Genomic DNA, 15,899 nt, shown 5'->3' with positions numbered 1-15,899 from the left:
GCATGAAGCCGCTAATACAGGCGCTGGGAATGTGGGAGGCAGGCAGGTCCAACATTCCTGGGGGCCAGAAGTCGTGGAGACACACTGTGTTGCTTGGGGGGGAGGACTGACCTCTCTGATAGACTCAGCCTCTGACATCACCGGGCAGGAAGGGGGAACTCTCTGGGCACTGTGTGGAAAGCTTTCAGCGTGGGCAACATCTCTGCTTTCCCACCCAGCTCTGCAACAACAAAGTACTGACAAAAAAGCAGGCACAGGTACACACCCCACAATACCTTGGATTTACATAGCACCTTTTCCTTCTAGGGGACCTTTGCCTCTGTCCCTTTATCCACAACCGCACTGAGTGAAGCCTTCAGCAGCACAAACCCCTCAATGCCCGTGGCAGAGCAGGGAAACTGAGGCAGAAGCCCAGAAATGATTTCATGCAGACCGGCGGTATCCCAGGCTCTCTGCACTCAGCTTGGGCCCTCCCTGGGCAGGGCTGACCTCAGCCCCGGGGAGGCTGTATGTCTGCGGGCCCCTCACTGGTCGTTCACTTTGTACTTCAGGATGTACGAGTAGAAGTTGTGGTTTGCGTTCTCTAGCACCATGACATAGACTTCTCGGCAGCCAGCTGTGTTGCAGCTGCCCTCCCAGTAGCCCTCGGGGTTAAGGGTCAGGGGCCACGTGTCCTGCCCTTTCACCAGGGCGTTGGCGATCCCGGGCAGCTTCAGCTTGAAGGGTATGTTGCGGTTGGCGGGAAGCACACCCGAGAGAGGCTCCAGCAGCTCATTGTCCTGCCCCCAGGTGCCGAAGATCTCGGGGAACATGGGCCAGTTCACCTTGGTGTTGGCACAGCACAGGAGGTAGTTGAAGACGAAGACAAAGTTGCCTTGCTCTTGCCTCTTCTTCACGTAGATCTTAAGGGCATACTTGCCAGCCTGGGGCAGCTGGACTTTCAGCTCTGTCCTCTTCTCTCGGTTCACTTGGAAGATGTATCGCCGCTGCGTCTCCTCCGTGACGGGGCCGTCGTCCCCATGGAGGGACGCCAGGATGCTGATGCCCTTCTCCACCCCAAAGCTGACGGAGCAGCGGCCGTCACTCGTGTGGATGATGGGATCGAGGTGTGAGGGCTTCCTGATGCCCATCTGCTCGGAGAACCAGCTGGGCCCCACGGGCTGGTGGAGCTCGGTGGGCAGGCGGACGGAGAAGTCTACGTAGTTGCACTTGAGCGTGTATTCCAGCACCGAGCTGTAGATCTCCGAGGTGCCCTTGGCGAAGATCTGCAGCTTGTGGGTCCCCATGGTCGGGGGGTACACCTCCAGCTTCATCCCGTTCTTCCGGAGGCTCAGGAGCCCGTGCTCCTGCTTGCCGTTGAGCATGAACATGAAGAGCGTCGGGGCGCGGCTCTCGATGGTGACGGTGGCTTTCCCGTTCACTGCGGAGAGGAAGGCAGGGTCAGGTGAGACCGGGCGCCGGTGAACGTTTAACCAGCCGCGGGGAAGACGCGGCTCGCAGTGTGTGTCCGGGCCCGTGGTGTGAATATTTCTACCAAGTTTGATTTTACTTGTGTGATGTCACAGAGCCTGGTATTCCTCTGCTTCTTTTAGGTGAATTGTTTTTTGAAAGAGTTGATCACTGGGATGAAGAGGCCCCAGAAAAATCCTAATCCTGCCCCACCCATATGTATTCGTTTTTGTTTGTTTTTTTTTTTTCACTATCCCATTTGGTTTACATTAGATGAAGCCTGCCTGGGTATTTCGCCTGATTCGAGAGCAGGGAAGGGGTTCAAAGGGCAGAAAGAGTGCCAGCCCCTTCAAATCAAAACACAAAATGACTTATTTTTATGTGCGTGTTTGTGTGCCTTTGTGTGAATGCCACACGTGTGTGCATGCCTGTGGAGTCTGGGAGAGGGTACTGGCTCCCCTGGAGCTGGGGTTAGGGGCAATTGTGAGCCCACTAAAGAATGTGGGTGCTGGGAGTGGAAATAGGGTCCTCTGGAAGAGGATCTCTGTCTCTCCAGTCCCCGCAACTTTTCAGCATCACTTTCGTATCACTTCCCTGTAGTGATGGCGTCAGCACCTGTCATATGAATACAATACCAGAACCAGCTGGAGGAGCTTCACTCCAGCATTCTAGGTCCAGGACTATTATCAGGGAATTTCTCTGTTCTCCCCTCGCCATTACTTGCTTCTCACACAGGGGTACCATAACCGTGTTTCTGGAATGGGCCTTGAGAAGTCAGTGTGTCCATCCCCTCTCATCCCAGCTCCCCCTTGACATGCACGTTTCTATTCCTTTATCTGGTCATTGTTTTCCATGTGCTATTGCAGCTCATGAAGGTTTTTCTATCTGGGCTTTTCTGGCTCCCCAGAGCAATGTTTGCTCTGAAAGCCCCGCCTGGCCTTCTGTGAGAAGCTGGGCACCTCACCCTCTCTCTACCCAGCAACTTCTCCAGCTCGGCTCCTGGATGGAGGCAGGCGAGAGAGAAGGCTGCTTGGTTCATGTTCACTGTGAATCCTCCATTCCACAAATGGCCAGGACTCACCCCAGACACCTGGCCCCAGGGAGCCTGCCTCAGCCCTTCCGCTGAGCTGGATGTGCCGGAAGGATGCTGGGGGCCTCTTTCAGAGAACCCATCATTTTCGGAATGAATCATGTGAGCACTTTACCTGCCTTTGCCTGGGCTGTGGACTCTCTGGGGAGGGCTTGGTGCCTGTCCTAAAGAACCATTGGCAGAAGTGTGCTGAGGTGAAGAGGCGAAGTACTGGGCACCCCAAAAACCTTCTGGAGGAGCCATTGCTGGCACCTCTCTATCCCTTCTGCCTCTTCTTTCCTTTCTGCATTCACTGATCTGAACCCCATCTTGAGGTTCTCTTCTTTCCCTTCCTTCTCACCCCCTCAGCTTCCCTCCCTTGTTTCTTTCCCATCCCTATTCTTAAGGCAACTCACAAGCACCAAGACGTGTTCTGTCAATATGTAGCATGAATATGGAATTGGGTTTTAGATTAGTATAAATTAAGAAATCTGGTGTTTACATCTTTATGCCTCCCAAAAAAGGCAAACTCGACTCAGCGACACGTCTGCGATGTCTCCGTGGTCTGCTCTAGTCTCTCTTGTGGTTTAGTGTCTCCTGGTGGGGACCACGGCCCTCTATCAGACCCAGGTGCCGGAAATGAGCTGTGAAGTGAGCTGCCCTGGGCTGCTGCTTCAACAGCCAGAGCAGCCACATGCCTGTTACTTACCAGAGGCCACGGGAGCTCTGAGTACAGGTCAACAAATCCACGAGGAAGTGCAAGAGGCAAGACTGCCCCCTAGATGCACCCCTGCCTGCCCTGTCCAATTACTCCATCACCCTGCGGGGTAGGGTGAGGTCAAGGCCATCATCCCCCAGGCCACCCTAGCTGGTTGCCTCTGGGAGCCCTAATCTTTTGTCTGGGATGCCTGGAGGCCTCCTGATAGCAGAGCTGGTGCTGTGGTGAGAAGGGGAAGGCGGGCTGATTGGGCTTTCTGAGCTGGGCTCTGTGTCAACAACAGGACCAGGCTCTGGATTGCCAGAGAAGCGTGAGAAATCACTAAGACATATTCTTTCAACATGCAGCATGAATACAGGATTGAGTTTTAGGGACAGCCTTTAGGAAGAGCCCTTTGAGGTCCATGACTGTGATGCTGGGATCAGGCCTTGCCCCTAAAGTGTGCACAAACATCCTGCTGCCATGGTTTGAGAGGGGACGGCAAGTGTCAACTCAGGCCAGCCACGGGAGATGGCTTAGCTTGGTCCCCTGCTTTTCTTGACTCACTCTACTGGGAAGGGAGCTTCAGGCAACTACTGGCGGCCCCCCTGGTGTACCCGCTTCTCCTTACCTGTTCGGATCATGGACATCTCCGGGTGAGCACTCAGCATGCCTTTGTTGTAGAATTCACTCTTGTGGTACATGTTGTTCTCGAACTGCCTCAGAGACTGAGGCGGCTTCAGCAGTTGCCAGTTTTTGTTGTCCGGAAAGTGGTCCTCGATGAACAGGGCGGGGTGGGTGAGGAAGTAGAATTCGTTGTAGCTGGAGCAGAGGAAGACCTTATTAGGAGCCCTGTGAAGGCGTAGACCTGAGCCACAGGGAGCAAGCTAGCAAGCAGCGCCCCTCCGTGATCTCTGCATCAGTTCCTTCACCCACGGCTAGCTATATCACGGGGGAGCTTTGGGAAACCTTTGTCTAGCTGACCCAACCACTGCTGACAACAGAAGGGATGCAGTATGATCTGTGGTCCTGATGTGGGCGCTGGAGGCTCTTCAGTGGCTGTGTCCAGTCCCTAGGGCCACACAAGATCCAAGGCCCTTTCTGTGAATAGACCACAGCACAAACTCGTGGTCTGCTTTCAGAGCCTTAGGGTGTTAGGAGTAGGGTTGGGTAGAGAGAACGGCTTCATCTGGTTTTAGTGCCCAACAGTAAATTGAAGGGACCAGAAGCATGATTCATGGAGCAGATGTGGACAACGAGGGCAGGGAGAGGTGGGGAGGCAGGGTGCCAGTGTTCTAGTTGTACTGGACCCTTCTTGTCCCTGTACCTAGGGGGCTGTGCAGTGGGGGAAGTTCTGTGGCTCCTTAGGGCCGGTCAGAGATGGAGACAAAGAGAAGAAAAGGAAGATGGCTTGGGCTTTGCTCCACGGGGGACACTGCTGAGAATAAAAGATGTATGTTTGGCGAGTGTGGGAGTGCCAGGGTTTCGAATGCACACACCAGTCAGTTTCTCAAAGAAAGGGGGATCAAGGCTGCCAAGGGACAGCATGACCTGTGAGGATGTCATGCTTGGCTGGAGGTTAAGCTCTGGGTAGGCCGAGCCTTGGAGGATGATCATGGATAGTCCAGTCTGTACCCTGAGGGCCAAGGGTGGCTCAGCTCCACCTGCAGCTCTCTCCTCTGCCAACCACATCCTTCTTCCTCCGTCACAGACAGAAAGTGGGAGGAGAAGATGGAGCATCCAAGCATCTTAGCTGTGTGCAGTGAGGCTCCTTTAGGCTCGCCCCTCCTCACCTGTAGCCTGGGGCAAACCTGAGGGGGCTCTGGGGTTTAGCTGGACGGAGCCACGGGGAGTCAGAGGAGAGATCTAGCCTCGGAAAGGTGAGGTAACAAGAAAATTCAGTTCCTTGCAACTGATCTGGAGTCAGCTTTGGGGAAGCTGTCAAGCCTTCCCCTCCCACCTGGCCCTTCCCTTCCATGAGGTGACTTCCTCCTCCAACACAGAGACAAGACACTTGGCGAAGCTGAGCCTTGTACTTACAGAAAGGTGAATTTGGAGGTTTTGGTGTCTACCAGGCCACTGCCCCAGGTGCTGTCTAGCAGGTGCCAACGGCCCTCGAGGTATACAGCGTTCCAGGCGTGGTCAAACTCCCCGGAGAAGCTTTGCCCGGTCTGGTAGCCAATTCCCTTGGAGTAGCCAGGCACGGTAACACACTGTACGCCAGCAATCCTGGGGATGGGACATTGGCCTGAGTAGGGGTTTCAGTGTTCGGGTTGGGGACGTGAGGCCGTAGCACTGGCAGGCCCTGCCTGTGTAGACCGGCTGCGGCTCTGTAGTTTGCTATTCCCCTGAGACTCTTCAGCTCACTTCTGAAGTGTCTCCCCAGGGCCTGCTTGACATGATCCAATGCGCAGCTCCTCAGGAGGAAAAATGAGGACAAGAGGGAGGACGGCCTCAAGAACACAGGAAATAGTAAAACCGAGATGATCTTGGAAGAAAACCAACATGAAAGAGCTGTACATGGAAGCGAAGCTCAGGAGGGTGGTGGTGGTGAGGGCAGGAGGTGGCTGAGACCTCATTCCTGGGTATTCCCCACCAAGCCAATCTGTTTGGGGACAGGAAAGGTGGGTAAATTGGTGTGTTCAGAAGTGATGTGGGGAGAATGGGCTTCCTGCCAGGACACCTGACCATCAGGTTTTAGCCTTCACGGACAGGGAACAGAAAGTACAATGGTGCATTAAAATGTTTCCCTGACTGACTGCTTGGGCCACTGTACTGGCTAGTTTTATGTCATCGTGACACAAGCTAGGGTCATCAGAGAAGTGAGCCTCAGAATTGAGAACATGCCTCCCTAAGATCGGGCTATAGGCAAGCATGTAGGACATTTTCTTAATTAGTGATTAGAGGAGGAAGGCCAAGGCTATGGTGGGTGGGGACACCCCTGGGCTGGTGGTCCTGGGTTCTATAAGAAAGCAGGCTGAGCAAGCCACAGGGAGCAAGCTAGCAAGCAGCGCCCCTCCGTGATCTCTGCATCAGCTCCAGGTTCCCGTCCTGTTTGAGTTCATTTCCTGACTTCCTTCTATGATGAACTATGATGTGGAAGCATAAACTAAATAAACCCTTTCCTCTCCAGGTTGCTTTGGTCATGGTGTTTCCTCACAGCAATAGTGACCCTAACTAAGCAGCCACCATTTTGAAGTCTCTCTCTGCTCCGTGGAGGAGTGGAAACATTGACTGGTTGGCCTTAGCTTTGGGGTCTTTTTCGATTGGGTATCCCCATGGCACACAGCAAAGCAGGTATCACTTTGGGGGAAGTCGGGTCACCAGTCACTTTTGGAGGCCTCATAAAACCGGGTCTGGGCTGTGGCCAACATTCTAGGGGTGAATCAGCAAATACACCGGAGGTCCTGCTTTCCCCACACCCTCTGGTCCTTGTCTGCGGCAGCTCCTCCCCAGCATGGCTATTGAAGAATGGCCAGTGCCAGTCTGTCCCATGCAGAGTTGCTGGGCCCAGTGCTGCCAGCCCTGGTGCTGCCTCTGTGAATTAGGAAAAGTCGCCTCGACGCAACACTTTCCTTATGTTTGTGAAAAAACAGGTATAACAAATACATAAACCTACAGAATCCTGGATGCCCAAAAGGGAGTCTTCAATGGAACCCCTTTGCAACTATCCACCACCCCACCCTCAGTGCTGACCCTGAGTGTCTCTCTAACGCTTGCTTCAGGTAGCAGGGCCTGATTACCCTCAGGATGAATCAGGTGTGACACCCCAGTGGGTTAAACAACAGTAAAGGGGTAAGGTGATCACGAATTTCCTGTGAGGACAGGGAGAAGTTTCCTCATGGAGACAAGTATTTAGCTAGCATTTAGTAGAATGCCACGCTGAACACTTCAGATCTACACTCACGCATCATTTGTTGAGTCACCGGGGCAAAGGTGGTATCGCTCCAGTGAAGAGATTCTCATTTCTCACATTGCCTCACATGCACATCTTTGCTTTGGCCTACCTCACCCCGCAGAGCCATGCTGAGACCACTCCTACCGAGACTTCTTATGGGGATGGAGTTTGGCAGCCTCTGCCCTTCTGCTGACGGCGTCAAAGAGGCTTTGGGCCCCCAGGACTTCCCAGGGAAGCTCATGAGGTTATAGCAGCTGGGCCCTGAGAAAAAAATACTTCAGAAGCACTTGGGGACACCCTGTTGACAGACACCAGGAGTAGCTAGACCTTGGTGGCAGGATTTTCTGTTGCTGATAGTCCAAAAGGAGTCCCAGAACAGGTCTGCCTGGGGCAGGAAGCCATTGCAGATAGTCTCTCTGAGTGTAAATCTATGGATGCATGGAGAATGAGGGCAGAGAGGGGTTGGAAGAGAGTCTTGGTCTCTAGGTAATGAGATTGTGGTTAGTTTTGTCTCTAAACTTCTCTGCATCTTAGCTTGGGGAGGGGATCTGTAGCTCAGAAGCAGAGTTTCTGCCTTGCATGCAACAGGCCAAGATTCAATCCCCAGTACTGTTAAAAAAGGTGGGGGGGGGGAGAGGAGGAGAGCATAACATTTTAAAATAATGATTATGTGTTACTGTTAGAACTGGAAAAAAATCTATACACACAACTTAAGTTATAGCCTTTAGTGAATTATTTCCCATTGTTTGCTCAGAGCGTCATGGAACTGCGGGGGTATGGACTGTTCTCTGGTGCTTATTCTCTGCTCGGAGCACCAGGATCAAAGAAGGGAGGGGGAACATTTGGCATCCACATCATCTTCGGGTGCTGGAGTAAACTGGGCACTCATGTAGGCAGACTGGACTTTTTCCTCCTTGGAGAAGCCTGTTTTAAACAGTGTGCTAGGGACTATTCTTCCACCCATGAGAAGAAATGAAAGGAAGAGCTGGAAGGTAAGAAGGGCCTTGCCAGCTCAGGAAAGGGCCAGGGGAGGAAGAAAGGAGAGCCATGACATGTATCTTTATTGCTCCAGGCTGGCATGGGTAGTCAGGGTGCAGCCAGGAAACCAGGACTGTATTCCTGCCTCTAACAGGCACCTGCAGTGATCTTGCCAGCCTCCTTATGGGCAAGAAAGGATGGTTGGCATTAAGTGATCTCCAGGAGTTATTTCTTCTCTGACAGGCCGAGGAGAAGGAGGAGGAGGAGGAAGAAGGGCCGTGGGGAATGCCTGTGGCAGAACTAAGATGAAAAATGAACTCAGCTGTACGTTTATGCATTGCTGGAGTATGGCACAGGGATGTTTTATTATCTGGCAGCCCTGCGCAAGATGAATTGGACAGAAGTCACAATGCAAAGTGTTGTCAATAATCCATAGCTTTTATAAGGAAGAAAAGAATTCACAGGTATAAAACAACTATGGTAGAACTGTGTATCCAGCCTCTCTGGGTGCTGGTCAGGTCACGATCCATGACCCTTTCACGTCCTTGAAAGACCACTGACAGTATAAATGAGGTACCAAGCACAGGAGCAGGTACTGGGGCGCAGCAAAACATGCCGTGTAACAAACAACACAATAGGAGATTGTTCCAAGACGAGGCTCAGAGGCCGCCTTAGAAGTGCTCATGCTTGTGAGGCAGGAAGATCTGCGAACTGTCAGTGAAACACGAGACTAAAGCAAAGCGCTGGGGACTCTGGGGCAGGAACTGGGAGAACCGTTGAAGATGGCATCCAGGCTGAGAAATGTTTCCATTTGGTGAACAGCTTAACTAGCCGGCCCGAAACATGGCCCAAGGCCGTCTATTCAACAACCTTAGGCTCCAGAATCCTGCTTTACCTTTTGACAGTCCTGACGGTACCAATGTCAGCGTGTCAGCACAGGGAGGATGTGTGTCTGAAAGTGCAAAGCCAACTGGCATGCAGGACTTGTGAGCAAACCTCACGAGACCCCCGGGGTATCAGGAGAAAAGCTGTAGCCCATTCCCGGCCAGGGCCAGGACTAGGACACAGGGACCCAACCGACGCTTCAAGGCTTCAGGAGAACGCCTGGCTTTCTACTGGGGTCTGACACATGTGTACTGAGCAGGCAAATGGAAGGCAGCATCGCCTGGTGACCCTGGCTGGCTTCCGAAGCTGCCTTCGCATTCAGGAGTGCACCCATGTCACTTATCAAAGATTTGAGTGTAGCAAATTGATGTAGTGTGTCCCCAAGGCTTGCTGTGGTGTGACCTCCTCCGTCCTAACTGAGGAGGTGGCCATTGGGTCAGGACCAGGATGGTTGGTGGACACAGGCATGGTCCAGGCCCTGCCACAGGAGCTGTGTGACACAGCTCTAACCTGCTCTGCCCTACTCTGCAGGCAGCAGCTTTTGACCATGCTGAACGAAACAGGATTTTCTTTCACTGTCTCATTATAACGTACGATTTCTGTGTCACGGCAGGACATAAGCAATGGCATCTCCCCCGACACATGCACTTGATTTCTTACAAACTTAGGGATCTCTCTGTCCTGGTGACACATCTGTCCACCTCTGGCTTCAGTAGACAAGATCTCCAAGGTTTCCCGTCTGACAGTGGTTCAGAGAAAGAGGCTATCTGACTTGGGGCTGCACAGCCAGCTAATGGCTAGATCAAAACCCGGGCACGGCAATCCCGAGGCACAGTCTGAGAGCTTTCAAATTACACCAGGACTTTGGCAGAGCAGGATTCTGTTTTGATTTGTAGGTCTGATGGTGGCACACAATGAAATTAAAAGATGATTTACTAAATGTGAGAGAATTCAAATTCGCATCCTCCATTGGTATATCTATAAAGAGGGGGAGTTTAGGTGTCCCTTTCAGAGGCCTTATGTGACAAAGCCAGGGATGGCAATAATAAAATTGTTCAATACAGCTTGGGGAGGAAGGGAGGGGGGCACTGTGCAGGCCTATAGTCTTAGCTACTCAGAAGGCTGAGGAAGAAAAATTTCAAGTTCAAGGCTTGCCCAAGTTACAGAGTCAGTTGAAGATCAGTCTACGTAACTTGGAGAGACGCTGTCTCAAAGTAAAGACTTAACAGAGGGCTGGGGATGGAGCTCAGTGATAGCGTTCCTAACTGGCTAGCATGCACAAGACTCAGGGTTCAGTCTTCATACTGCTGAAAAAAATAGAAGAGGAAAAGACCATCTGGATCCTGGAGATTCCGCATCTCCCAAAAGGCTTGGGCCGCCACTGTGGCCACACTGATCGACAGCAGCCGTCTAAGCAGGCGTGCCTCTGTCCTTGCTCTTTATGACACTAGAGGACGGATGGATAGAAATGCAGTTGACATGATTGGTGACGACCAGCCTGCTCAGCGTCAAAGGCTCAGACTGGTAATAAACCTCCGGTTATCTCAAATCTCTGGAAAATCTGCTAGCTGGTGGCGCTGGGGCCGTGATTACAGGGGGAGAGAATTTATTGCAGGCCGACTCAGTGGCGGGAGCCTGGGGGATTAACCTTGGCCCCTGCAAGGAGATTAGGCAGAATCAATTAAGGCTGCGTGCAATGGAGGCAAAAGGCAGACACAATGCTCACTGCTAGAAAGTCAGAAAGAAGCTGGACCAGCAATTACGCAGGCAGGGAACGGCACTGACGAAACACAACGGGTCGGAAACTAAGGGAAGACAAGAGGGAGACGGATAGTGCCTGAAAGTATGTAAGTCCTTACCCAACTGCTTATTAAATCAGTCTTTAATGAGGCCATTGCGAGGAAGCAGAGGAGAGGGCAGGAAACAGCGCTGGGCGCTGGGCTGCCCAGCGCAGCGCTTTCTAAGAGGCCACCCTGACAGCCCCGCAGACTAAATCAGCAGCAAGTGTGGACTGCGCACCTGCGGTTATTAACGAACCAGCTAATGAATTTACCAAACGTTTGGCGGTTCTTTTAGGGGGTGAAGGGGTTTAGGGGAGCCATGCATGGATGGGTTACTGATCTTTAAACAGTTAAGGGAGTTTTGCTGAGCTTCCCAGGCAGCGCAAGGAATTTTGTGCATAATTATTGCTGGGCTGAGACTAACGTCAACTGATGTAAAATGTTGGGGCGTATTTTAATGATCAGCTGCAGGGCAGGATGGGGCCATTGTTAAGCAGCTGGACCGGGTCAGAGAGCTGACAGTTTCAATCCAGGCAACCGTCAGTTTTCTGGATCTATGTGGGTGGGCTGGCAGTCAGTGGCAAAGTTTCGAAAAAATGCTCCTGCGCTTATGAGTTTTTTAAAAAACTCCATAAAATTCCAAAATCAGCTGAGCAGTACCTCCAAATGGCACGTTCCCTCTTTCCAAGGGTTTACTGTTCTCACACGAAAGCAATACAGTCCCTAAATCACAGATGAGGAAACTGAGGCTTGGTATTGTTGGTACCTTACCAAAAACGAACAAAGCTTGTAAGTGGTCAGTTAGGGATGGGAGCCTTGGCCTTTCTGGCTGTGTAAGTGACACTTCTGCAGTGATCCAGGAGGCTCAAGGGAGACACGGAGGCGCTTGCAAGTCTCACAGCAGCTGTAGCTACCTGTGGGAGTCCTGTGCCAGCGAATGAGCCCAGGACATTCCATCAAGGGTGGGGGAGGGTTCACGAGGCCCCACCCCTTTCTGAGAAGATATAGGCAGTTAGTGGTTGCTGGGGGAGGGAGGGTCATATTTCTCAGTGGTAAGTTGCCCTTGTGTAACTTAGTAACTAACCCCTACTCCTGAAGACAGCCCTAGTTAAATACAATGTCCCCCAAAGTCATGAAAATAGGAGGGGCCTGTTGGGAAAAACAGGTTCAATGGGAGGCAGAGGAGGAAAAGAGAGGACCATGGGAGATTTATATCGTTATGTATGATATTGTGAAAGAATGAAATAAATTAACAAAAAGTCCCAAGTGTTTTTAAATATACAAATTCCTATGAAAACAACCGTATTCTGAACGATGCCAGGTAGGCACCAGAAACATACTGGGGGTGTACAAGTGTGCCAGGAATAGCCTGCCACTTCTCACCATTCCGCAAATGCCTACTGTGTGTGTGGAAGATTCTGAGCTGGATGTTCACAGAGAGGCCGGAAGGGAGGGAGGAAGACACAGGAAGAAAGGAGCAGAGACAGGAACTGTGCTGGGAACAAGCGTGGCACGGGATGCAAGTATCACCATGGTGATCGCCAGGTGAGGGATCAGGACCACTTAGCTCTCTTTTCCTCGTTTGGTAAAATTTGCACATTGTGTACAACAAACAATATTTTTTTTTTAATTAAAAAAAAATTTTTAGTGGGCTGATAAGATGGCTCAGTGGGTAAAATCGCTTGCCACCAAGACTGGTGACCCAAGTCCAGAGAGAAACACGTGACACGGAGACCCCACGTTACAAAGAGAAATATGACTTTTGAAAATTGACCTCTGACCTTTGCATGAAGGCTATGGCATGTATGTACCTGCCCCTTCAGAGAGATCAATCAATCAATCAATCAATCAATCAATCAATCTAATAGAGTTAAAAAAAAAAAGCCAGTACTGTTGCTGTACACCTACAATCCCAGCACTTAGGCCAGCCTGGGCCACACAGTGAGTTCAAAGCCAGCCTGAGCGCCATGACTCTGTCTCAAGCACAACAGGAGGCATGAAGCTTAGCAGTAGATTATTTACTCTCCCTGGGGAAGGCCCTGGGTGTGATTCCTCAGTACCGCCTAAGATAAAACGCTATGAAATGAAAGCTAAATATAACACACACAAGTTAGTAGACAAGGCCTCAGGAGGATGTCAAAGGATGGAAAGGAGGCTCTGGGGTGGGGCCATGAGAAGTGCGAAGTGGGGGGAGGGGAGATGTATACACATGAGGGGCAGAAGTGTGGGTGTTGCTGCAGGGTGAAGAGCTGAGGTCAGGTTTCCGAGGACTTTGGAAGATATTGGGAACCCAGGAACAGAGAGACCCAAAGGCAAAATGGGGAGCTGGCTCTAGGGCTGGGGATGGCACCGGGAAAGTTACTGCTGGTGGGACAGGAAAGGGACAGCCAGGATGTATCCTGTCCAGGTTGCCCCTGAGGGTTAGGGTCCCAGTGATGGGTCACGGAAGTAGACGTTTGGAGCAGGGAGCTGGGTGGCAAGGCTAGAGAGGCCCAGGGAACCGGTACTTGCCCATAACTGGAAGCGGTGATACAGGGGTTGGGAGGCACTGGAGATCAGGCTAAGGATGGGTTGTGCCTACCTCAAAACAGGGTGCTCACAAGTGCATACAAAGCCATGGCCGCCCCTCCCCCCACACTGAGGCATCTCCGCTGCTTGCCTGAGGATCATCTGTTACTAGGTTTGGCTTGACGACTGCCACCTGCAGTCCTGAGAGGTGGACACTGGGAATCTGAGTCCCACTCAGAACTTTTTAGAGTCGTAACCATTCACTCAGTTTCTGAGGAAGGAACTTTCTCGTGACCCCCGGGCTTCCTGGTTGTTTCCTAGAACCCGGAAGGCTTCAGACAGGGGAACATAGGGCTGGGTATGTCTCCTCCAGCCTTGAGACTATCTGGATGTTACTGTGAAGTAGCATGGCCCATTTTCCCACTTAGGCCTGCAGCTGGGCTACATGCTCACCCCATAGCTCTGAGAATGGAGTCCAGAGACACAGAGAACCACCGCCTGCTTACTGAGCTTTCCTACCAATGGAACTTTCCAGGTAGACCCATGCCCCAGACCCCCCAAAGACAGCCTTTTAAGTCCCCTCGGAGCCGGCAGCCACTGTCCTTTTGTTTCTAGGCCTGCATTCCTTTAACCTTCAGCCGCACAGTGAAGGGAGAAGGCAGAAAAGAGGCCTTTTATAACCAAATTATCTTTGCGCATTCATCTGCCATTATGTTAATGCATGGCGAAGCCTGGCAGATGGTCCAAAGTCAATTACGCCAGTGTTAAAAAGGGAGAAATTGACCTTTTCAGGACTCACTTGGATTCCCAAGCAGAGTTTGCAAACTCAAGCTTCAGGCCTTGCATGGGGGCAGAGGCACAGAGAAGAAAGAGAAGAAAGGAGGACATGTTTGGGTGACAGCCCCGGGGACTCTAGCTGCCTGTTTCATATACCTGCACATTCTTTTAAAGAGGCCGGCATAGCCATCACAGGTGGTCTTCTGGGTCCTCAGGATGTGAGTGGGTTTGAAGGCCTGGCGGTCCTTCTCCTGGGCAGCTTCAACATCATATTCTGGAGGGCAGAGGAGGTGGCTGTGAGCACGCAAGACTAGCTCAGAGAGGAAGAGAAGGCCACAGAGCCTGTAGCATGGCCTCTACCCCCAGTGGTGCTCCAGTGGAAACAGTGGCATGAGTGGAGATAGGACCTTAGCCTAGCCAGATATGGTTACCTTTTGTGTAGGTGGCAAAAGGGAGACTGAGGTTAAAGCACAGAGGACCACCTGGCCCTCATGGTGCATGCCTTTAATCCTAGCACTCAAAAGGCAGTGGTGGGCAGATGGTCAAGGCCAGTCTGGTATACATAGAGAGTTCCAGCCAGGTCTACATGATGAGACCTTGTCTAGTTTAAAAAAAAAAAAAAAAAAAAAAAGGAAGGAAGAAGAAGCTGGTTGAGAGGAGGCAGCCTCCCTCAGGTTCAGACCTTGGGTGAGCACATTTTTGAAGTGAACCTGGAGGACGAGAGAAAAGCCTTGGAATCCAGGTGAGACACAGGCTGTTTTTCATGCCAAAGGACTAAGGCTTCACCCCACTGCTTGGTGGGCCACCATCTCCCCAGTTTGCAGGCATCATCGGGGGTTGCAGGCCCTCAGCAGCCCCCTCTGTGGCTTGTCAGGACCTGGTGAGGTTGCCAGGACTGTCCCATGGAGAGCTCGGGCCTAGCTATCCCCGAGATAGCGCTGAGAACCCTGGTAGGTGGAAGCCGGTGGCTGAGGACACAGCTGTGAAGGCAGGAGACAGGGAGGTGGGTAACTTCCCTTCCTGGCACTTGGTTTAGGGCCTTCCTGTGTTGCTCTCCGTGCAGCTGTGTTCTCCTCAAACTCTGGCCACCCCTCTTGGAGACAGCTGTCCTGTCTCAGGTTCTCATCTCTGTAGGACAGGCTCACTGGGAACCCAGGACTCAGGGAAGGCAGCCTCTGGGTGAAGGCCCAGCTCTGGAGGGTGGCTTTTGCCTTCCTTGGTTGGTACTTCTCCCTGACCTAACTCATACTCTTCACACTGAGGAGGCAACAGGAGCTGGAGCCTGACTGAAGGGGCACCCGGGGCTCGCTCCCAGTGCTGCCCCCTGGTGGCTTACCTATGTGGTGGCAGATCCAGATCCAGATGGCTCTGACTTTTTCCAGATCGCTGTGGGCTTCCTCGAGCAAGTCGTTCACTAGCTCATCCAGGCCACTCTTGACTGTCACCTGGGAGCAGAAAGAGCAGACTGCATTGGGGCCTGGGGAAGATGTGAGCTGCGGCCAGCCACTATTCCTCCAGGCAGGAAGCTGGAGCAGGGCCCAGGAGGGCAGAGACTGTCTGGGGGTGAATAGTATGGACGTGGGTGGGGGGAGTTGGACAGGGCACGGCTACTGGTCAGTCGAATCTCAGACCCTAGAGCCACCTCAGGTGGGCATCCGGGTTGCTGCAGCAGCCTGTGGCCATGGTTAATATTTACTAAAAACCTGGCTAGTTTTATGTCAACTTGACACAAGTTCAAGTCATTTGGGAAGAAGAAACCTTGACTGAGAAAATATTCCCACCAGACTGACCTATGGACAAGCTTGTAGTGCATTGTCTTAACTGACGATTGATGTGGGAGGATCCAGCTTTTTGTGG

The 15,899-nt window shown here is 52.0% G+C and overlaps 1 protein-coding gene across 3 annotated transcripts in view; it reads right to left on the bottom strand.

The window, feature by feature from the left end:
* Window positions 1-524: 524 nt before the first annotated feature.
* Ky (kyphoscoliosis peptidase) overlaps window positions 525-15,899 on the bottom strand; it is a 35,675-nt gene continuing 20,300 nt past the window's right edge. For all 3 annotated transcript variants that reach the window (XM_055629851.1, XM_055629853.1, XM_055629852.1), the window contains 5 exons: window positions 15,379-15,487; window positions 14,199-14,316; window positions 5,256-5,444; window positions 3,847-4,037; window positions 525-1,420 (listed from right to left, as the gene is read on the bottom strand). In XM_055629851.1, coding sequence (XP_055485826.1) covers window positions 525-1,420; window positions 3,847-4,037; window positions 5,256-5,444; window positions 14,199-14,316; window positions 15,379-15,487 — 1,503 coding nt within the window. The remainder of the gene's footprint in view (window positions 1,421-3,846; window positions 4,038-5,255; window positions 5,445-14,198; window positions 14,317-15,378; window positions 15,488-15,899) is intronic.

Source organism: Psammomys obesus, unplaced genomic scaffold, assembly GCF_907164565.1.
Source record: "Psammomys obesus unplaced genomic scaffold, mPsaObe1.curated_primary_1811, whole genome shotgun sequence".
Classification (NCBI taxonomy): domain Eukaryota; kingdom Metazoa; phylum Chordata; class Mammalia; order Rodentia; family Muridae; genus Psammomys; species Psammomys obesus.
Note: the sequence above shows the minus strand (reverse complement) of the source record. Positions and strands in the feature narration are given on the sequence as shown.